At 43.1% G+C, this 23,048-nt stretch overlaps 1 protein-coding gene across 11 annotated transcripts; it reads left to right on the forward strand.

Annotated features, from left to right (window-relative positions):
• mtmr1a (myotubularin related protein 1a) lies at positions 1-11,978 on the forward strand. Of its 11 annotated transcripts, none has more exons than XM_040047174.1 (20): positions 1-422; positions 1,680-1,785; positions 1,863-1,886; positions 2,991-3,014; positions 4,908-4,976; positions 5,439-5,526; positions 5,611-5,705; positions 5,780-5,887; positions 6,065-6,163; positions 6,445-6,528; positions 6,737-6,886; positions 7,272-7,460; positions 7,606-7,791; positions 7,886-8,044; positions 8,126-8,173; positions 9,698-9,790; positions 9,910-10,023; positions 10,096-10,139; positions 10,227-10,359; positions 11,069-11,978. In XM_040047174.1, the coding sequence occupies exons 1-20, from the start codon at positions 316-318 to the stop codon at positions 11,228-11,230; spliced, it is 2,082 nt and encodes a 693-aa protein (XP_039903108.1). In that variant the 5' UTR covers positions 1-315; the 3' UTR covers positions 11,231-11,978. The 11 variants fall into 11 exon arrangements, with proteins under 11 accessions (XP_039903108.1, XP_039903109.1, XP_039903110.1 ...); XM_040047175.1 differs by having other exon boundaries at positions 4,911-4,976; XM_040047176.1 differs by lacking the exon at positions 2,991-3,014.
• Positions 11,979-23,048: the final 11,070 nt, after the last annotated feature.

A 23,048-nucleotide genomic window follows, 5' to 3' on the forward strand; every position in this document is an offset into this window, starting at 1 on the left:
TGCAACAGCATCCTTAGCACTGGTAGAAGCCGTGGCGACGTCACTGTTTGCGAACAACAATGCTGCGGGTATAGATGCGACTAAGAGGAAGTGCAAACAACCAAAGCAGAGGAAACCACTGCATGTGAGATCCGCTGTCGAGCCTCTGATTAGTTTCTTTACACAGTTCGGAGTCCTTAAAGATCCATTACAGCCGCTGGGAGCGGACACTGGAATTACACCGAGCTTTAGTTTCATCCGCATCCCTTGTCTGTATCAGAGGAAACCATCCATCTGCGCCCCCGGTGACCCAGAAACGAAGCAGTCGTGTGACAGATGGAGAAACAGGCCGGAGGTGCCGGCGCTGGGGACGGTGCAGGGGCGAACAGAAAGCCGTGGGGCTCGCCGACTTGCGGCGCGGCAGCCGGTGATACCCTGGACAGGTAAGCAGGCTCGCTAACGAGAAAACGTGACGTCGATGCCCAGCTTGTTACTTATGCTCGTCTCGCTTTCCCACTGAACACCAGCAACATGAAATATTAGTAGTAGATCACACCTTCATCTCGGCATCGATCCACAGACCAGTGCTTGGGACAAACTTTCCAACGTGACAAAACACTCATCACGGAATGATGTAGTGTGTTAGCATTTCATCTCAGTGCGATTTGGAACCACAACATACAACACAGAATACGGTCACGTGATTAACACAGCATATAGGAATATGGCCACCCAGCCTGCAGACGCCGAGTTACACATCCGTATCTGCCGCTCAGAGGAAGCGACGTGCAGCGCAGCCACCTGAGGGAGAGATGACGTGGTGACAGAAATGTTACAATGTTGCTCCTGTTAAAACAATGCCGACACTGAAACGTGGGGTTGTGTTGTGCTGGGTAGGAACCATGTTTTTTATGTAGTCTTTATGCTGATCCCCCCATTATAGTACTAAAACTGGAGGAAGCGTCACACAGTCGTAACTCCTCCCCCTCAACATTCCAAGACATTCACACCACAAAGCTGCTCCAATCCAGACTGAGTCTGTCAGAGACACTGGCTTATCTTCTGCCACTGACAAGCTTCATATGATATATTGTTCTCGGCTTGATATTCAGGACTGTCCTGGAGACCGGCCGTGTGTCTCCATCACTCAGACAACCGCTGTCAAAGCTCAGGGACAGGACGTTGTACTGTCTGGCTTAGGAGTGGGAGACAAATCCATACAGCAAAGTATCATCAAATTTTGCATCCAAAAATCAACATTTTATTACATAAATGAAAATACTCTGTGAATACTACAAAAGTCTCGGACTGACTGAAATCACAATGCAGTTTATATCAGAGACAGATTGCATATAATTGGCAACTTCACCCCGTGTAGTTGCAGGCTGGTGTCAGTCTGACACATTGCCGACTCAGTCCAGCAACATTTCTGGCAGCTTTTAGTGGCAGTGTTGGTTTTCTTAACAATCATCATTTGCAGTTGAAATAATATTAGAGGTCTGCATTAATAACATTGTTACTACACAGGGGTTCTGCTCTTTGAGCTGGGGGAGCGTTCTCATCTGTAACATGTGGTCAGCTGAACATTGTCCTCACTGACAGAGGATGTTTATCTGTTTAACACATGCATCTTACAGTGATGATGTTAAACGTGAATATAGCCGAATAAACGTCAGTTCACTGTTTCACTCTGTGTTCAGTCCAACAGGTTCTCACGTAGAATGGTGTAAACAGCTAATAGCAGCCACAATCTCCAGTCAGATCTCAGGATCAGTCCAACCAGACATTGGGAGCAGGGACATCAAGGTAGATAACACACAGCACACACAGACACACACACTGCTGGCAGTCATTCTCATCCATGTGTATTCTGTAACTAATAGGCTGGGAGAAGACCAGACTTCATGGTAAGTCTCGGAGACGTCTCCATGTGAGCTGCTTTGAGTGTGGGCGCCTAGTTTTGTCTGTTAAGTCCATATGAATGATAAAGTCTGCTGTCATTGTTTAGGGACGCTACTGAGCAAGTTATCGACTGCTTCTGTCTGTCAGCGGCCTGCTCTCTGCAACCACCTCTCTGTAGCGAGGCGCATTTTGGCTCATTCATATTGAGTTTTGTCTGTTAGACCTCAGATCAGGCAGAGGTGTAATGTTCTATGTATTGCACATTATATGCAATGTGCTTTATTAACTAAACGATGCTGCTCATATAGATCTGTTATTTAGCAGGGTTTAGCTGTATTGTTTGCAAGTGTAACACATCACACTAGACCTGCAGAGAGAGACCAAACTGTGGCCCCCGGTTGTATAACATTAGATCTTTGCAAACGCTGACGATAAAATATGATAAAGCAGTTGTAAAAGTGTCACTCAGCACCTCACTACAGCTTCTACAGCTATTACGTTGCACCTGAGCAATAAGGCTGACCAATATTCAGAGAACTGGAGTTTTCCTTCCCGAAATCCAGATCGGAACCAAACTCTGTGCTTATAGCTGCTGAGAACTTTGAGCTGAACAGTGTTAGTTGTGTTATTTCTTTGAAAAGTTACATTTCCAGGAACTTATCACAGTCTTGAGAAATGTAACCAGAGTAGCACAGACTTCACTGTCACCACTGTGGTATCTACACTGTCTGTGAAATGACAAATAGCTCCTGAATTTAAAAAGACACCACTCTGTGCACATCTAATGAAATGTGTGTAGTGAATTCACCTCCACTGTGTCAGATCAAGCCCTCCGCCTCCGATTTAAGGCTCACTTCATTAGAACAAAGTTAGAAGCGCAGCTTTCCTGCAGCTTGTCTGAACTTGTATCGGCTGTTTGTCACTTGTTGTCTTTGCTTGAATTTTGAAGCTCATTGTTTGGAGGTTGCTTCTGCGCGCTTGTCTCTTTGCATCCTTCTGTTATAAACACAGACTGATGTGCCACACATTAAAGATAACCTTTGGGTTGAAACCAGAGTGTCACCTTAGTGCTTTCCATTTCATGTCCATGTGGTGTGTTTAACCTCCAGGTGTCCAAGAGGCTGAATCGCAGGGTAAGAGTTGTTGTCCTTTCAACACATTTACAACACAAGTGTACTGCACACACACAGGAGTTCTGTAGCCTGGGATAAAGCAACAGCTGCCTCTTGACTGTGATTCTTGTGATACAGCAAATGTTCAAATTAGACGAATACCTGTAACGGCTTTAGGACGTGCTCTGAATAAATATTGCATGTGATGCAAATTTGAGCAGTTTGTTACTGTGTGACAGTGTGTAACCAAATCAGCCTCCTGCTGCAGACAGACCAGAGCTGCTGCTCCTCTCTGCTCACTGTACTTCCTGTTTTATCCCTCTCTGCTTTTCTTCATCTTTCTTTTTTCATTCTTAATTAAGTATGAAACTGACTCCACTGCAACAGAGAAAGAAACCAACCAGACAAACTGTAGCGCCTCAATAAGAAAATCTAATTAAAGTGGGTTTTTTTGTAACTCGATGTTGTTTGATGAGTGGACTGGCTGCAAATCAATTTCCCATTGGGGACATTAAAGTTACCAAACAGTGTTTGCATGTGAAGGCCATCACAGTGGTGGGAGCATCAAGCTGTGGGAATAATTCAGTGTTTCTGGAACTGGGAATCATGCCAGTGGGTGGAAGGAATCCTGAATGGATCTGTGAAGCTTCTGAGCAAACCTAGGTCTGGTTTTTTATAATAACAATAATAATACATTTTATCTATAGGTGCCTTTAAGAGGCTCAAGGTCACCTTACAATAGCACAAGAACAATCGCAACAATACAATATAAAAAAACATGGCAAAATAACATTTAGACATAAAGTAAATAAGAAAAACACAAGCATGAAAGTATAAAAGCTGAGCAAGTAAAAATGGACTAAGACAGAGCAGGTGTATGCAATTCTGAATAGATGATTTTTGAGATGTGAATTAAAAGTGGTTTGTGGTCAGGAAGTTCTGGTGGAAGTGCATCCAAGTGCATCCACCACACAGGCGGAGCAGAGTGGGGTCGTTAGGCCTGGGGTTCAAGCTTGACAGGAAGTGCTTCTTGGAGCTCTACCAGGGCCCAAAATGCCTGGAATTATTTAGAAAAAAAGAGATGCCCAAATACACTCCACAGGGTCAAAGGTCACATACTTGTTGTTTTTCAGTGTTTAACAGTTCATACTTTTTGGCTGTTCTAAATCTTTTATTCATGTACATTCTGAGTGCCTCATTCAATATAAACTGTCAAATATTTGTGTTTTTCTCTTATTATCCCTGATAACACTCTTATAGTTTACAGGAGAGCAACACAACTACCAGATGTTGAAAGAAATAGTCGTCCTGACAAAGGGGACAAAAACTCTCAGATGATTTTAGGACACTTTTACAGCTGAAACAGCAAAATGATTCCAGGCGGCCGGCTTAACATGATCGATGTTATTAAACCCCAACTTGCTCTTTATTGCATCTGTCAGAGGTAAAACGTGATTGGTGAACGAGGGATGCTTTGAGTGCTCACGTAGACTAGAAAAGCACTAACGAACGAGTCCACATTAGCATCAGGGGAGCTAATATTTTTGACTCTGGTAGGTTTTGTGAAATTAATTTGTTTCTATGTGAAAGGGGACATAGTGTGCACATCCATCATATAAACCTCAGATGTTTGGGAACCCTGTTAAAAACTCCCTGCTGTTTAACAACACTTGGGAAACTTGACAAACCTACTTTAAACATTTTCCATAGACGACCCAATAATTCTGTGCTCATCTGTTTCACACGAGCTAGACTTTGTTTTGTACTGCCCTCTCAAAGGGAGTGATGCACTTGTGTCGTCACATCTTCAAACACATAACAACTACATCTTTCAGTCTATAAGCGTGTCCTTTTACTATATAATCTCTCTCTGTCTCTTTGTCTCACTGTCTTCATGCTGGCTTTTCCCTGCAGCAGGATTCACAGGATGAAGGGCTTTGTTACCATGGAGACATTGACTCTGAGCATCCTTCCAGTGCTTTGGCAAGTCTGTCTCTTACTTTTCTTCAGTTTTCTTGCTCCTCGCTCTGTTGGTCTGCCTGCTTCATCCTTTCTGTTCACTCTTCTTTCCCTTAGTGCTGCTGTGCTATCCTGGCAAAATGATATGTACAACAGTCAGGGAGGGTCTTATAAAAGATGTTACTGATTTGTATTATTGGAAATGTAGAATGTGTGTGGTAGCCAGGTCCTGATTAAGAATCAGACAAAACATTAAAACCAGTATTGTTGAACAATCATATGACCCCCTATGAGCAGCACTTTGGCGACAGTGGGAAGGAAAAACCTCCGGCAGAAAAGGATTATTGTTCTAACACTGATGAGTTTATTTTGCAACAGTAGCAAAATACCTCTTCATTACAGGCTTGATAACGATGTGTCTGCAAGTACTAGCTAGCATAAAACAGGTGTGTAGTGGTCCCACTGAGTGATCTGTGATCTTTGCAGACCCTCCCAGGTCTGAGATACGGAGCGCAGGTCAAAATGTTCCAGAACCAGGTTCCTCTGCTCCCTGGAGAGACCATCCAAACTACAGGTACCTTCATTCTTCCTAGTCTCTATGTGTATTGTCCAGTCATACAAATACACCTGTGTAATCGGCGCTTTTCTTTTCCTGCAGTCAAGGATGTGATGTACATTTGTCCATTCAGCGGTCTGGTTACTGGGACTTTGACCGTCACAGACTACAAGCTGTACTTCATCAGTGTGGAAAAGGTCTGCTCGATTATTAGAAGTGCTGTAGCGCGCTCCATCTGTACCAGTGTGTTCATGTTAGTGTGTCCATTCAGGACTCTCCCTTCATTCTGGATGTGAACCTGGGAGTCATCAGCAGGATCGAATCTATCAGTGTTCCCAACCAAGGAGAGAACAACAAGGGACTGGAGCTGGTCTGCAAGGTACCGCTTTAATACACAAGCAGTCACACAAATGCATGATTACATGTGTTAAAACACGTCATCTAACATCTTATAGGCATTTTTATTTAACAGCAATAAAAGAAAAACCCAGAAAATGTGCAAATGTCTTATTTTGGCGAGTCTGCTGATTGAGCAGTTTCCTGCTTCATGCTTCAGGACATGAGGAGTCCCAGGTTTGCCTATAAGATGGAGGAGAGCCAGCCGGACGTGGTGGAGGTGCTGACCAAACATGCCTTTCCTCTGTCCCACAGTCTGGTCAGTTTGATTCTCTTGTCCTGTATTTACTGCTTTTAACTGACGTGTCACTCAGATCTGCCTCACAACATACAGTGACAGATAGCAGACGCAAGCACCAACATACAAAATGATAAAGAGGAGCAAAGGTTGGAGGATAGTGAGGAGTTTGACAGTTAGCTGTAGAAGGCTTTTGGTTGGTCCCATAAGGCAAACTGGTCGTGAGTGAGGGCGGTTATAGCAAAAACTACTGTTTGTTACATCTGCATGACTAATACTGTAACTGTGACTTCCTCTGGCAGCCCTTGTTTGCCTTCCTGTACAAAGAGCAGTTTCCTGTGGACGGCTGGAAGGTGCATGACCCAGCAGCAGAATACAGACGTCAGGTAACTCCACGGGCGCCGTTACTCTACGACTGACATGTTGCCAGTTGACCTCATTTGTTGCAAAATGTTTCTCTGTTTCTTTTTTAATAGCACTTACTTTTCCAGCATCCTGAACATTTTATGTGTGAACAAGTTATGTGTGTATCAGATTAGTTTTCTACATTATCCAGACTTTGTTTCTTTCCTCTGCTTGCATGTCTTTTGTCAGGGGCTTCCTAATGAGAGCTGGACCATCAGTAAGATAAACAGCACCTACGAGCTATGTGACACGTATCCTTCCATCCTGGTCATCCCCACCAACATCACAGATGAAGACATCAAACGAGTGGCTGTGTTCAGAGCCAAGCACCGTATACCGGTCAGTCTGAGCACAGATCTGAGGCTTTGCTCTTTATCTCAGAGTAGAACGGGAGGCAGAGCCTTCCGGCTCCCAGCTCCCAGTTTGGATTCGAGGGACAGGCAGCGTCTCTACTTTTAAGATTAAAGATATAGTTAGGGCTGGATTAGCTGACCCTAAACCTCCCTGATGTTACGCTGCAATAGGCTGCTGCAAGCTTCCCGCGATGTTCGCAGGTTCATTGGCTGATGACTTTGTCAGTTAGCCATACATCTTGCTTTGTAACTTTAGTATTTATGGGAACACACAAAATGAATGTTAGTTTAGATTCTGTCCGAGCTGTTTCCTCATGCTGTGCTCAGTGTGTTTGGCTCGCTTGAACTGGTCTTGCTCTTCCTGCTTGCAGGTCTTGTCCTGGATCCACCCGGAGTCTCAGGCCACCATCGTACGCTGTAGCCAGCCGCTAGTTGGGCCGTCAGACCGTCGCTGTAAAGAAGATGAACGCTTTCTCCAAATCATCATGGACGCCAACGCTCAGTCCCACAAGCTCACCATCTTTGATGCCCGACAGAGCAGCGTGGCCATCACCAACAAGGTGCAACACAGAGCGTTTTAACCACGCTGCTATGGAGAAATGCTTCTTCATCACTGCTCACCCGTACATCACTTATTAACACGGAAATCTCTCTTTTTCTTTTGGACTCCTCCGCCCTGGCCTCCGCTGCCTCCATCACATGCAGGGAAAGGATGGAGGGTATGAAAGTGAGAGTTTCTACCCCAATGTAGAGCTAAACTTCCTGGAAATCCCAAACATTCATGTGATGAGGGAGTCTCTCAGGAAGATGAAGGATGTTGTTTATCCTACCATAGACGAAGCCCACTGGCACTCCTTTATCGACCAGACGCACTGGCTGGAGTACATACGGGTAAACTACACAAACGCACGCCACATAAAAGAAGGAACAAGCTGTTTCCTTATGCAAAGAATAGATCTTAACCACACGGCCCTGCTGTGTTTAGCTGTTATTAGCAGGAGCAGCAAAGGTAGCTGATAAGCTGGAGTCTGGGAAGACGTCGGTGGTGGTTCACTGCAGCGACGGCTGGGACAGGACAGCCCAGCTTACCTCTCTGGCCATGCTGATGCTGGACAGTTACTATCGCACACTGAGAGGCTTCCAGGTTACACACACCAAGTACACACTCCAGACCTCATCTTTGCATGTAGTAATGTACTAAACATATATATGCTTGTGTTTGCAGGTTTTAGTGGAGAAGGAGTGGATTAGTTTTGGACACAAGTTTGCTGCTGTAAGAGTCTGCTACATATAATATTTGTTGCTTTGCTTTATATCCCTATTTTTTACATAACAACATAACAATCTGGCATCAACATGCAGTCATTTACATAGTTACCTGGAATGAAGTACATTCACGGGCCTTTGCTTTTCATGTACACACTCCAGTGTCGCTGCATATGTAAACAAGTTAGAGGTGCTGTAATGCAGTGATGCATTTGCTTCACATGCAGAGATTCCGAGTCCAGGAGGAGAAATACTTACGAGAAGATCTGTCATAAAAATCTGCACCATATTAAATATGCATGCCTTGTTATTAAGGAAGCAGCCAGAAGAAGCTTTTAGTTGTATATGAGAAAGCAAATGATACGACTCAACATTAGGCATTCTTTACCTCGCCAGCTCCACAGTTAGAAGTCTGTCAGATAGTTTGCAAAATTAATTAATAATACTAATTAATAATTTGAAAATAGGGCAGGAAACTGAACGGCAAATGCAGAGCAAAGGAAAAATTGATATGTTTTATATTTTAGGTTCCACCCTTTGCTTTGTTGGCAGCGCTGCAAACCCTTGGCCTTCTCTCAGTGAGCTTCATGCTGTCGTCACCTGACGTGTTTCCCCTCACAGGTGAGCCTGTCAGGGCTCATTTGTGGAATTTCTTGCCTTCTTAATGAGGTTGGGACCATCAGGTGTGTTTGCTTTGAATGTGTCCCCAAGTGCTGTCACAAAAACCATCAAGACCACGATGAAACTGTCTCACATGAGGACGCCCCAGGAAAGGAAGAGCAGGAGTCCCCTCTGTTGCTCAGGATACATTCATCCGAGTCACCAGCCTCAGAAATCACAAGTTAACAGCAGCTCAGATCAGAGCCCAGATAGATGCCACACAGAGCTCCAGTAGCAGACACATCTCTACATGTTCAGAGGAGACTGTGTGAATCAGGCCTTTATGGTCAAACAGCTGCTGAGAAACACAAGGAGTGGACATTAGACCAGAGGACATCTGTGCTTTGGTCTGATGGGTCCTGGCCTCCACAGTCACCTGACCTAAACCCAGTGGAGATGGTTTGGGATGAGATGGAGCTCAGAGTGAAGGCAAAGGACCAACAAGTGCTCAGCATCTCTGGGGACTCCTTCAAGACTGTTGGAAACAGTTTCAGGAGACGACCTCATGAAGCTCATGGAGAGAACGCCAAGAGTGAGCAAAGCAGGACTCAAAGCAAAGGCTGTTTGGAAGAATCTGAAATATCAAACATGTCCTGAGTTATTTCACACTTTTCTGTTATTACAGAATTCCACATGTGTTCATTCATAGTTCTGATGCCTTCAGTGAGAATCTACAGTGTAAACACTCATGAAAATAAAGGAACAACATCCATACTTTTGACTGGTTGTATATTTCTGTGTAAAAGCTCAGAAATGATGCAGGAGTCTAGTTTCATATTAAACATATCAGATGTAAGAAATATGAAGATTTGAAAGGACGTCAGACAGGCTGAACAAATGCTTATAACTACTTTTTCCCCTTGTGTTAAAGCGCGTGGGCCACGGTGATGAGAACCATGCTAACTCAGAGCGCTCGCCTCTGTTCGTCCAGTTTATCGACTGCGTCTGGCAGATGACTCGACAGGTCGGTCCTGGACTCCGGCTTCAACAGCACATCGTGTTCGTTTCTTGATTCCAGGAGTTGGCATGTATGTCTTTGTGTGTACGTATTTACATCATTTCTCTGACTCGTTCTGAACGCAGTTCCCAGCAGCCTTTGAGTTCAATGAGCTCTTCCTGATCACCGTGCTGGACCATCTGTACAGCTGTCTGTTTGGTACATTCCTCTACAGCAGTGAACAGGAGCGGGCCAACCAGGTATGTTCGTGTCCTGATGCAACAGGGTCATAGAAGCTGTTTCAGCTCAAAGTCTAACTTTGTTTTGTGCAGGAGGTTCCAGCCAAGACTGTGTCTCTCTGGTCGTACATCAACAGGTACGTTAATGACCTCACTGGTTATGTTAAGCGTGAGTGGACAAGATTACTCAAAGGTTTTGACTGGTTGATGCTGTTACCTGACAGCCAGCCCGAGGACTTCACCAACCCCTTCTACGTGGACTATGAGAACCACGTTCTCTACCCGATGGTTTCGCCCAGACACCTGGAGCTTTGGACCAGTTACTATGCCCGCTGGAACCCACGCATGAGGCCACAGGTACGCTGGTGGTAGCTGGTGAAGGAGTCTGGTTAGGGCTGAGATGTTCACCACAGATAAATGTTACCAGAAAACAACAGGTAACAGAAACAAGATCTACAAGAAAGCTCTCATGATGGATTTAGTCATCCATCCACCCGCTTCTGCTTCTCCTTGTCAGGGTCGCGGGCTGATCAATTATTGATTCATGTACTAACAGGAACCGAGCAACAGAGACCGTATGGTTACATTGTGACCTTGGTTCTCTGAGTAAGAATCTCTGGAGAGTGGAGTCTCGATATGATAGAGAACTAATGTCTAAGTTCTATATTTCACTGTTTTACTCTTTGGTGCAGTTGTGGATGTTATTTTTGTGGCTCAGCTGCAGGGGAGGGTGGAGCAGTGGGTTCAGGGGAAGCTGAGCCACACAGCTGCTCTCAGTCACCTGGTCATGCCGGGACACAGGACACGGGACCTGATGAGAGAAGGGAAGATAAAATTTTGATCAAATAATCCCAGATGAAGGAGCTTATTTTTTATAATACAGAGAAGAAAACATCTTCTTTTCTATTCAGTTCTGGCTGCTTATCTCCTGGTGGTGTTGGAGTTCACTCACAAACACCAGACACTCAGACAGAGCTCACAGTAAGAGTCTCAGCTGTGCCGAGCTGAGTCTACTGAGGACTGCTGGAGAAAGACTGTAGCTCCTCACGCTGTGATTGTGTTTCAGGTACCAGTGCACCAGACTCTGAAGGATCTGCTGATCCTGAGAGCAGAGCTCCAGAGGAGGGTGGAGGAGCTGCAAAGAGAGGCTTCATCCCACTCCCTGTCGTCCTCCTCGGACCACTCCCCGACACACACCGCAGGAACCCCGCTGCACACGGCTGTCTGACAGGGACGGCCACACATGACTGCTTTTATGTGTTTTAACAAAGTTACACCAAAATACTAATTGACTGATATTTATATCAACATTTCCATTTGAGAAAAATAAAATAACTCCTCGAGATATTTGTAAAATTAAAAAGCATTTAGAAAATGTTTTAAACTAGACCTAACTGAAGCGTCCTGTTAACTATATTTATATTATTTTTATTGCACTTCACAAGAGCATGGATTTTTTCTACTGTTCAACCAAAGCATGTTAGAAAACATGTTAATATAAAGTGATTTGGGTTCATTTTCTTGTTGCACTCTGTGGATGTTGCACCAGTTCAACCTTAAAACTAATTATGTGAATGCAAAGCATGAAAAATAAAAAGTTATTCTTATTCAGAGTTTGTGGTTTAAGGCTCTACGTGCAGATTTTTATATGATGTGTTGTTGTTTTAGGGCTCTGCTACTCTGACGAGTCACATGCACTGCTGAACACGCTCCAGCTGGTAATGTTTATTGATTTGTAATGAAGACAGTTATGAACGGAAACTGTAAAATTATTGAACTCTAAAGAAGACAACAGCTACAGCTGTTTTATTCTCCAGCTCTACCACACAGTTCATGGCACAACCAACTATTCTCTGCTTACAAACACAGGGACCAACGTGGGTCTGCATGCAGAGACTGCTGTGTGTTTCCTTTTTATTTTTTACAAACACCAACTTCTTTTTTGTCTTAAATAAACTATTTTTGTCTTCTGTGTTTCTGTTGCGTCTCTGTGAAACAACACGTCCCTGGTCACATCCTTCAAAACGTGTTTTTTTTTCCACTGTATAAAATTGCACTAACTGTTTAAAATGCATGCTCCTCATGTATGACTGTATGCATGTTCATGCTGCTCTGTTTTCTCAGTTTGCTTCAGAATCAGTGTTAGAACCTGGCAAATAAGAATTTTTATTCATATTTCATTCTTATATGGAACACAATATGTGTCATTATGAAGGCCTTAAATGCACAGGGTGCAGTGGGTCTGCCACCCCGTGTAGCTTCTAGAGATGGCACGATACCACTTTTTTATGTCCGATACCGATATCATAAATTTGGATATCTGCCGATACCGATATGAATCCGATATAGTGTTTTTTAATCAACAAAACTGTTTTTTTTATATCTTGCTGCATTTTGTATAAGTTCATACTCAAGTTTAAAACAACAACTACACTAAAGCTATTCTGTTATACCTGTATGCAAAAAAAATATTTCATAGTTCAGCAATACTGATCAATCTAATAAACTTAAACCTACACCATCCTCCCTATTCTGGTATTTTAAAGAGTATTTAGCGTAAATATTAAGCAACCTAACTAATAGGGTTCCAACTCCCAGCAACAACAAAAATAAATAAATAAAAAATAGGGAACCACCCCTCATGCGCCACCTCATGATGCTTAATCGACGTAATCAACCTTAATTTGATGCAGTGTGAAAAAAAATGCACAGAAATCAATTATTTTTCAAGAAATATTAAATAGATTCAACATCTTTCTTCAACAAAATTGCAGACTGCACAGATCGTACCTTCCCAAAGGAAAAAGTACTATAGCTTACTAGGGTATATTAGACTTAATAGTTACTATATACAGTAATGGACTTCTATTCATTTTACATCAAATTAAAACTTTGGGTGTCAGATAATTATTTATTAAAAGCTCGACATTTTAAATGAGAATAAGAAAGAAAAGTATGTCTTTGTGCCCCCTTTCCCCTGTTAATGCCCTATCGGCCCCCTTGGCTAAACTTTGCTAGATCCGCCCCTGCACAGTTACCAGCCGTCAGCTGTAGAAAAAGATCCTGGTGTAGAAAGTAATATTAAATAAATTCTAACAACAGCTTATCAAGCTTAAACGTGCTGCTGTTGTTCCACTGCTGGTGTCCTCTTTCTGGTGCAAAGTGGGCCAAAAACAAACAAGAGAGACGGACTCGCGACAGAAAAGCCGATCAGCTGATCATTGATCAGTTTCATGATTGAAGTAGCAGCAAGAAGAGGCAGTCGCTTGTTAAGCTTAATGCAGGAATGCTTTACAAACATTCAGACATGGACTTACACACTTGCTTTACTTCTCTCGGGGATAACTTTGTCGGAGATGAAATGCCGGGTTGCTAGCGAAGCTCCAAATGCTATCCAGACCACCGACAGGTCCCGCATGCCACAGCTGCTCTATCACGTGATGCATACTGCTCCGACGTGCTAACGTTCTGAGGTGAGTTACGGCGTGTTGCAAGTTTTGTGAGGTGCTTTCGTGATATTTAATGGATCGGATTACATTTTTTCTCCGATATCCGATCCAGTAATTTAGGTCAGTATCGGACCGATACCGATACGTAATATCGGATCGGTCCATCTCTAGTAGCTTCACACACTCCTGACAAACTGATGTTGCAGAAACATTACACACAGCAGCTTAAGAATAAAACAAAACACGACAGACAGCAGCTGTTAATTTGATCATAATTGATTGCTTTTGTATCATTATCGTTCTTATTTACACATTTAAATACAACAGCAACGCTGACCAAAGTCCTGTACAGAAATACAAAATAGTATCAAATAACTCGTACTGTATGAAAAGCCAGTGAATACAAATGTGTTTTTAGATGAGATTTGAAAAGACTGACAGTAGGAGCCTGTCTGATGTGTAGGGGTACATTTAGGGGCTACGAACCCTCGATGGCCTCTGTGAACCAGCCTCGACCTTGGTGCGGCTAAAAGCAACAAATCATTTGATCTAAGAGATCTAGAGGGCGCATAAGGCTGCAAGAGGTCAGACAAATACCCAGGAGCGTGTCCATTCAGTGCTTTGTAAGTCGACAATAGTATTTTAAAATCAATTCTGAAGTGAACGGCGAGCATCGGGGAAATATGTTCACGTCTTTTAGTTCGTGTCAGAAGACAAGCTGCAGCATTTTCGACCAATTGGAGTCTTGCGAGGCAGGTCCGACTAACGCCAACATATAAGGAGTTGTAATAGTTCAGCTGGGATGTAATAAAAGCTTGGATTGCCCGTTCAAAGACTTTAAAAGACAAAAATGAACTCACCTTAGATATAAGCCTCAGTTTGAAAAAAAACCCGCTGTACAACTGAACTAATCTGTTTTTCAATTTTTGTCAACTATAACCCCCAAATATTTAACGTTCGACTTCATAAAAGGTTCAAGACTGTGCAGGTTAAAATGATAAGTGCTGCCACTTGGTCCAAACATTTCAGTTTTGTTCTCATTAAAGTTGAGGAAGTTAGAGGAAATCCAGATGTTAGTCTCCAAAAGTTGATTCTGTTCATCTGGACGTTTTCAGAAACGTTTCCTCATCATCCAGGTGACTTCTTCAGTCTCAGCTGTCTGCAGGTTTCCCCAAATCTTATAAACAGGACATTTGCATAATGACTGAAACCAGCCCACTGAAGGAACAATGGGCTGGGAGGTCACCTTCATCATAATTATGCAAATTCTCATGACCATTGATCAACAACCACTGATCAAAGACCCGTGATCAATGGCCATGAGTACCATTGACAGAGAGTTGGGGAAACGTTTCTCCCACTGAAAATGTCCCGATGAACAGAATCAACTTTTGGAGATTTACTTACCTGGATGATTGAGAACGCATCAAGACATCCAGGCGTTAACTTCACGGAGACATTGAAGTGAGGGTTCTAGTGGAGCAGGACAGCCTCGCTTCACTTGACAGTAGATCTGAGTGTAATCGGTGTATGAATGGAAACAAATGTTATATTTCCTAAAAATTAGACCTAGAGGCAGCATATAAATAGAGAATAAAATTGGCCCCAGCATAGATCCCTGAGGAGCACCACAAGTAAGGGGAGCTAAAGGGAAACATAAAATCTCAGAAGCTCACAGAGAAAGTCCTGTCAAGCAGGTATGACCTGAACCAATCTAATGCTCCAATCGCGAGATCAAGATGCTTTGGCCAACAGTATCAAGCCGGTCGAAGCCGGTTTATCTTATTGATAAAAAACTGCAAGAACCTTTCACAAGTTCTGAGGAACTATTAATACGAAAAGCTGGAGAAATATTCAGAGCAGAGTCAGTAACTGCTCTGTTTCTCTCTTTTTTGGTACTAAAGAAAATCCTTTTATATATTTAATCTTAAACCTGTGCAAGTACAACTTAATTCCAGCTGGGTCATCACCATGACAGCGTTAAGATGTTTTAGATTAATTTGTGTTTGTAATTGAAAAAACAAACAAACCACATTTGATTTTTTTCCATCACTACAGTCCCGATAAAAGTTTAAACCACTTGAAAAATGGCAAAAAATGGTTGGATCTCAATAAGGTTCCACGTAGAGCTTTAACATGCAACAAGAAGAAATGAGAGTGAGACAAAACATTTTGTTGAGCGTGCAATTTATTGAAAACAACGCTTAAACTGAAAACGGCTGTTTTACAGCTGATCAAAGGTTTAACACCATGTCAATGGAAAATTGTACTTAGTAGTCAGTATAGTCTTTTAATGATATAAGTTTGCATATGGTGGAATACTGCATGTAATCATTAGTGTTTAGAAGTATATAGCTGGTGGCATATTAAAAGAATGTCTCATCCTAGGAGGTCTGTAACATTCCAGGGTGTTCTGGCGTTCACCCCCACATCCTAGGAGCATGGGAAAGGTTGTACCTTGTGTTATTGTTTTACAGTAAGATTAAGGTAGCTATGTCAGTTTTAGTCTAAGTGCCTTCTTTACATATAGATGTACCCACTGAAGTATAAATAAAGACCGGGGCAGTCTCTCATTTGTGAATCTTGGAGCTTCACTCTTGGTGTGTGAGCTCTGGAGGCTGCCCTTGCTAGCAAGAAAATCTGTGTGTTTCTCCTCTCCGTTTCTCTGCTGAAGAAGTGTTTTAGAATATATCTCTTAACAGTGCTATTTCCAAGCACATTGTGCGCTGTCGGTCCTGCTTGCTACACAACAACATTCAATATTCAGTATTTACTGCTGTTTACACTTAGCTAGATTAACGTGACGGTCAGTGGCGGTCCTAGCCTGTTTGGTGCCCCAGGCGAACACTCTCTCTGCCCCCCCCCACACACACACACACATAAAACATATTAAGGATTGTGCGTTAACATAAAACTGTTGTCGAAATTCACCAGGTGCAAATTATAAGTCTTATTATAATGTCTGGTGTTTTCGTGTTTGTTAGTTTGTTTTATTTTTTATTTTATATTTTATTTTATAGAAAACCGATCGGTGCCTGTACCATTCCCAATATGAGCTGGCTGATGTCGGGGCAGCATGAGTACAAGCAATTTTTTTTTTTTTTTTTTTTGCCGATGCCCATGATGTATCAAAAACCGCTACTGGTGATGGTGTTGTGTTTAGTATGTTGCTCTCTTCTTTTTCTCTCAACGGGTGATCCAGGAGATTTTTCTCTTCTTTCTCTTTGTAAGTGCCCTTTCTCACTGTTTCTCTTCCCTTCTGTTTTTCTTTTCCTTCATCTTTCTTTCTCCCTTTCCTATCCCTCAGTCATGTCTGTCCCGTCTGTAACAACTGAAAATAAAATAAAATAAATAATAACAACAAAGGTCGATCAAATGGACCAATACGGCAAGGCCGTGATGATCCATTTGGGAAAGTAAGTCTCCTTGTTGGTCTTCAGACAACAATTCTGAGGGCTAAAGAACCAAATGGGACAGGCAAAAAAAAAGTGAAGTTGACTAAAAGATCTCAGAAAGCAACATCGTGGACATCTAAAGAAACAGCTAAGAAACACTGAACTCTATCAGTTTGGAAAGGGTGACAAAGGCATTTCAAGCGCTTTGGGAATCGAACCACGATGAGGGCCTTAATCCAGAAAATGTGGAAAACCTGAAGGCCTCACTTGTCTCATTTAATGTGCCCTGAAGCTCAAGTGCACCAGGACAATAATGCAAAACACAGCAGCAAGATCATCTCTGAATGGCTCAAAAAACAACATGGAGGTTTTGACCTGGTCAAAGTGCAGACTGCAATCAGATTGAGATGGTTTAGCATGACCTTAAAAACTCAGCCTATGCTGGAAAACCCTCCAAAGTGGCCGAATGAAAACAATTCTGCAAAGAAGAGAGGACCGAATTTCCTCCACAGCGCTGTAACACACTCATCACCAGTTATTGCAAATGGTTGATTGCAGTTCTTTCTACATGACAAAACCACTTATTAGGTTTAGAAGGAAATGACTTTTTCTACATGAGATAAAGTTGGAGAGCTGTTTCCCCAAACTAAATGAAATCGTCATTTAAAAAGCTACAATCTGTATTTACGCTGAACATCTGTGTTAACATTTGAAATTGGAAACATGTAAGTGTAACAAACATGTTAAAACATAAGAAATCAGGAAGGGACATGTATAGGAATTTCTTTTACTTATGTATTAATCACATTATTTTATTGTATGATACCTTGGTGCTACTGGATTTTAACATGTCTCACACTCATACAGTAAGACAAATGGTGGGGGTCTAGTAAGGAAATTGGGGGAAGCAGACAACTCCACAGGAAGAGTCTTTTGTCTCTTTGAGGACTCTGGGAGGCAGCAAGGGAGTGTGAACCTTAAGGTGTGAAACAGCTGTGTACTGCCTTTTGTTCCTGGAGAAGGTATTTATCTGAGAGCCATGCTAGGCTCAGGGAGACTCTGCTGACCGTCTGTCCCGTGGTCATGCAGGGACTTCATCAAGCTTGCTTGTCTGTTCTTTGTGTGTTTGATTAAAGAATGTTAGCTACCGCTCACCGCTCGTCTGCAGGCTTTATTTAAATGGAAAACTTCCACAACAGGCAAAAAAAAAAGCTTTTTGCTAAAAAAAAAAAGATTTAGAGCAGAAGTTTTTAGCACTGCATTTTAAAATGAAAACATATTGCATTTATTTACAGTTAAAGACACAGAGCAGAAAGTGTGTTACTGTTTTACATCCACAGACACACAAGAAAAGAAGCAGGCAACATGAGGTCAAGTTATGGCAATTTTATTTGTGTATTTCAGTACATGTATTTAGATTCGAGTTTTTAAAAACAAACAAACGTCCCAAGAAGAAGGATGGGGTGAAAGAAAGGTGGAGAGAGGAGGAAGAAACTATTGATCTCCTCAAACTCGATGCTGCTGGGTCAGTTCTTTCTCAGCAGTCTGCTCCAGAATCCCCTCCTGTCCTCGGCTTGCTTTTCTTTTGCCTTCAGTTCTTTTAAGGTTTTGTTGAGCTGCTCCTCGGCATCTTTAAATGTTTCTTTCAGCTGCTGTTTGGCCAGTTTCCCTTTGTGTTTGAGGAGCTCTTTAGCTTCCTTTTTGTGCTTTCGTATTTCTTTAAGTTCATCTTTGCAGTCTTTCTTGGTCACCGTCATTTCTTTCTTGAATGCCTTCACCTTAATTTTCTCTTCTGCAAGTTCTTCTTGCACTTTCATCAGTTCCTTCTTCATGTTTTGAGTGTAACTCTTTGTATCTTCCATTTCTTTCTTTGCTTCCTCTGTTTTAATTCTCTCTTCCTCCAACACTTTTTGAGCTGCCAACAATTCTTTCTTCATATTTTCAATCTCATTTTCTGCCTCGTCTTTACGTTTTTTCTCCTCTTCAAGTTGTTGCTTCACATGCAGTAATTCCTTCCTTAGTGTTTCAGCTTCAGCCATTACATTTGCAGCTTCTTGTGTTGCCAACTGCATTTTCCTTCTTTCCTCTTCAAAAGCTTCCTGCACCTCCTGTAATTCCTGCATCACATTTCCTGCCTCCTTCTTTGCAGTTTGATATTTATTTTTGGCTTCTTGTGCTGTGCTTTTCTCTTCCTCCAATGCTTTTTGAGCTTCCAACAGTTTTTTCTTCATGTTTTCATTCTTGTTTTCTGCCTGTTGTTTTCTCATCTTCTCTCCTTTAAGTTTGAGACCCACATCCAGTAATTCCTGCAATACTACTTCAGTTTCAAACTTTGAATTTTTAGCTTCTCCTCTTGATTTTTCTGCCTCTTCTTTTAATTTGACACTTTCAGCCTGTATCATTTGAAATTTAAAATGAATCAGCTGTACTGTATTGTGAGGTGAAGCACTCGCCGATCCTCTTCTCGATCTCCCTTGATTCATTTTGGCCTTTTAAACAAAGGAACCAACGTTTTGTAGAGGAGTGAAGTGAAGTTTTCGATGTTTTTTTTGTCAGCTGTCGTTTGTCCTGCACAGAGATGCTGCTGTAGATGTGTCTCTAGCTGTGTCTGGATACAATGAAACATGCTGTAACTAAGTGCTTGTGTTGCACAGTTCTACTGAACATTCCATTCCATGCATGCTCCGCCCACATGGTCAGGAATGTCAGGTGCTGCATCACCAAATGCTACTCCCGTTGCCTAGCAATGACAGCTGTTTACTTTTTGGGGTCTGGTTCATTATTTAATAAAGAAAACATGTCCAAGTATTGGGTGCTGAGGCTCAGCGCATATTCTAGCCTGCTGTGTGGGTGGGCAGCTAGAAATCACTGGTGGGCAACATGAGTGAGGAGAAAACTGGAGCAGCCAAGCAGGGAGCTGCAGGTTGCTGGTTTGAGTCTCTGTTCAGATGCTGGTGTCTCCTCTCTCTGAGATGTCTGCAAACAGTCCCAGATAAAACAATAAGGATAATAAACAAACACGTGACTAAAATAACAATTATGACTCTGATGTGTTTCATGTGTAGCAGGATGGCCTCTATACAGCAGTCGCTGCAAGCATCCACATCGCCACACTTACTATTCTTTAAGCAGGCGTGCTGGGCTCCTCCTAAGGAAAGTTTGAAACTTCATTTCCTTCATGCTGGTGAACTTTTTACCAAATATTTTCATCAAAGCTTCTCCATCACTGACAGGGAATGTTTGGATCTTCACACTCATCTCCACAACCCTAAAAAATGAGTCTCACTTTGCTCATATAATGCCAGGAGTGTCTCCATATTCCACAAAAGTCTATGCAAACATGTAACAGTATCCCATATTCATAGAAATATTATTGATATTATAACAAAAGCTGTCACCAACACAATTGTCCCAAGTGCTTTTTTTAAACAAGATTTTAAACTAGAGGATTTCCCTATAGCTTAATTTTTTAATATTTTGTACACAATAACAGAATAATTTCAGAAAAACACAAAATGACTGGTGTCAATATTATTTGCCCCACAAAAAAGGTCGAATATAAAACAATACTGCAAATATTGCACAGTTGGAAAAAAAAAAAGCACTACAGCTCAGTTGTTCCTGCCCTCCTTTGTCCTCCTGTCTCCCCTCCAACGAGGAGTTTGATGGCGTGTGAGACAAAGGAGTTTTTAAGCCTGTTGGTTCTTGTCTTTGGGAGAAGCAACCTGTCGCTGAACAGGCTCCTCTGATTATTTACGAGCACGTGCAGAGGATGCCCAGCATTGTCCATAATGTCCAGCAGTTTCTTTAATGTCCTTTTCTCTGCCACTGTCACCAAAGTGTCCAGCTTCATGCCGACCACAGAGCCAGCCTTCCTGATTCGTTTTTCCAGCCTGGATGAGTCCTTCTGTGCTGTGCTGCTCCTGAGGAAGTACAGTCTGCTTTGGCCTTTTTTATACAGGTGCTGCATGTTGCATGACCAAACAGACAGAGACAGTGGGATTACACAGGACAAAGCTGAAGACAACTGACTGCAATGGACTGCTGCAAGGGGGGGAGACGAGACTACAGTGGAAGGAGGGGGAGGAGACATGGAAGAACGCTGTTGTTTAGTGTGGGAGATCAAATTGGGCTAAGGAACCTGGGGAGGAAAACCGACTGCCTTTGAGTGGAGAATTGAAAAGTGTCTGAAACACTGCAAGGAGGAGAGGCACACAAAAATCACACACACAAACAGAAAATGCATTAATCCTACTAACACATATACACATTGTTGTGGAAATTTTAACAATAACCTGCAACACACCCAGTGAGCTTGATTTGAAGTGGGTTTAATAAACACATTGCAATGTGGAGAGAGCATCCCAGTGAAACACCAGGACCATCTCTGAATTGTGGCCACCGCCCTTACATCTTATGTACAGAGTTTGTCTGTGTCTATATGTCAGGTCGGGTCTTACACTCCACCTCTCTGGGAACTCCCAGGCCCTCCAAAGGCCTATCTCCCCTCACCACACTCCCTGCCGGTAACTGATGCCCTCAGGGGTCGGTGGGTTGGTGGTTCTTGGTGTCCGGGGCTGGGCGCTCAGGTATGTACCAGCTCACTCCCGGTGACTACTTGGCAGGGCCTGGTGCCTGTTGCCCGGTCAGGCCTCTTCCGGGGCAAAGGGGGCCCTCGGGCCTCCGGCCTCTGGGCCTGCGGCTCGGTTCACTCTGGCACAACTGGCTGCCGGCAGAGCCGGCGGGCACGCCACTGCAGCCCCCTCTGGCTTCTGCTCCGTGGCTACTGGGTGACCCCTCATCTGGGGCTCTCCTCAGCTCTTCCCAGGAGGGTGGCACGGATGCCCCTCCGGTGGTCCTCCTTGGGCTCTCGCACTCTGGGGCCTCTGGATGTCTGGAGCCTGGATCTCCTCCATGCCTGCTTCATGCCCTGGGAGACGGGGCTATGGCTCTCTACATCCTCTAGCAGATCATTACATGGGGAAACCTTTTGAATACAAGCGCGCTGATCCACACAGGTGTGCACACGGGTGTTCACTGTTCATAGACATAAACTACACCTTTATTGATGCTTGTCAATGGAAAATTGTACTTAGTAGTCAGTATAGTCTTTTAATGATATAAGTTTGCATATGCTAGAATACTGCATGTAATCATTTGTGTTTAGAAGTATAGAGTTGGTGGCATATTGAAAGAATGTCTCATCCTAGGAGGTCTGTAACATTCCAGGGTGTTCTGGCGTTCACCCCCACATCCTAGGAGCATAGGAGAGGTTGTACCTTGTCTTATTGTTGTACGGTAGGATTAACGTAGCTATGTCTGTCTTAGTCTACAGGGAGTGCAGAATTATTAGGCAAATTAGTATTTTGTCCACATCATCCTCTTCATGCATGTTGTCTTACTCCAAGCTGTATAGGCTCGAAAGCCTACTACCAACTAAGCATATTAGGTGATGTGCATCTCTGTAATGAGAAGGGGTGTGGTCTAATGACATCAACACCCTATATCAGGTGTGCATAATTATTAGGCAACTTCCTTTCCTTTGGCAAAATGGGTCAAAAGAAGGACTTGACAGGCTCAGAAAAGTCAAAAATAGTGAGATATCTTTCAGAGGGATGCAGCAGTCTCAAAATTGCAAAGCTTCTGAAGCGTGATCATCGAACAATCAAGCGTTTCATTCAAAATAGTCAACAGGGTCGCAAGAAGCGTGTGGAAAAACCAAGGCGCAAAATAACTGCCCATGAACTGAGAAAAGTCAAGCGTGCAGCTGCCAAGATGCCACTTGCCACCAGTTTGGCCATATTTCAGAGCTGCAACATCACTGGAGTGCCCAAAAGCACAAGGTGTGCAATACTCAGAGACATGGCCAAGGTAAGAAAGGCTGAAAGACGACCACCACTGAACAAGACACACAAGCTGAAACGTCAAGACTGGGCCAAGAAATATCTCAAGACTGGTTTTTCTAAGGTTTTATGGACTGATGAAATGAGAGTGAGTCTTGATGGGCCAGATGGATGGGCCCGTGGCTGGATTGGTAAAGGGCAGAGAGCTCCAGTCCGACTCAGACGCCAGCAAGGTGGAGGTGGAGTACTGGTTTGGGCTGGTATCATCAAAGATGAGCTTGTGGGGCCTTTTCGGGTTGAGGATGGAGTCAAGCTCAACTCCCAGTCCTACTGCCAGTTTCTGGAAGACACCTTCTTCA

Source organism: Simochromis diagramma, unplaced genomic scaffold, assembly GCF_900408965.1.
Source record: "Simochromis diagramma unplaced genomic scaffold, fSimDia1.1 OVJJ01000113.1, whole genome shotgun sequence".
Taxonomy (NCBI): Eukaryota; Metazoa; Chordata; class Actinopteri; order Cichliformes; family Cichlidae; genus Simochromis; species Simochromis diagramma.

Coding starts and splice junctions, on each gene's coding strand:
- mtmr1a (XM_040047174.1), top strand. CDS start 316: ATGGAGAAACAGGCCGGAGGTGCCGGCGCTGGGGACGGTGCAGGGGCG. Junction 4,977..5,438: donor AGCATCCTTCCAGTGCTTTG/GCAAGTCTGTCT, acceptor TGATCTTTGCAG/ACCCTCCCAGGTCTGAGATA. Junction 7,792..7,885: donor ACTGGCTGGAGTACATACGG/GTAAACTACACA, acceptor TGCTGTGTTTAG/CTGTTATTAGCAGGAGCAGC.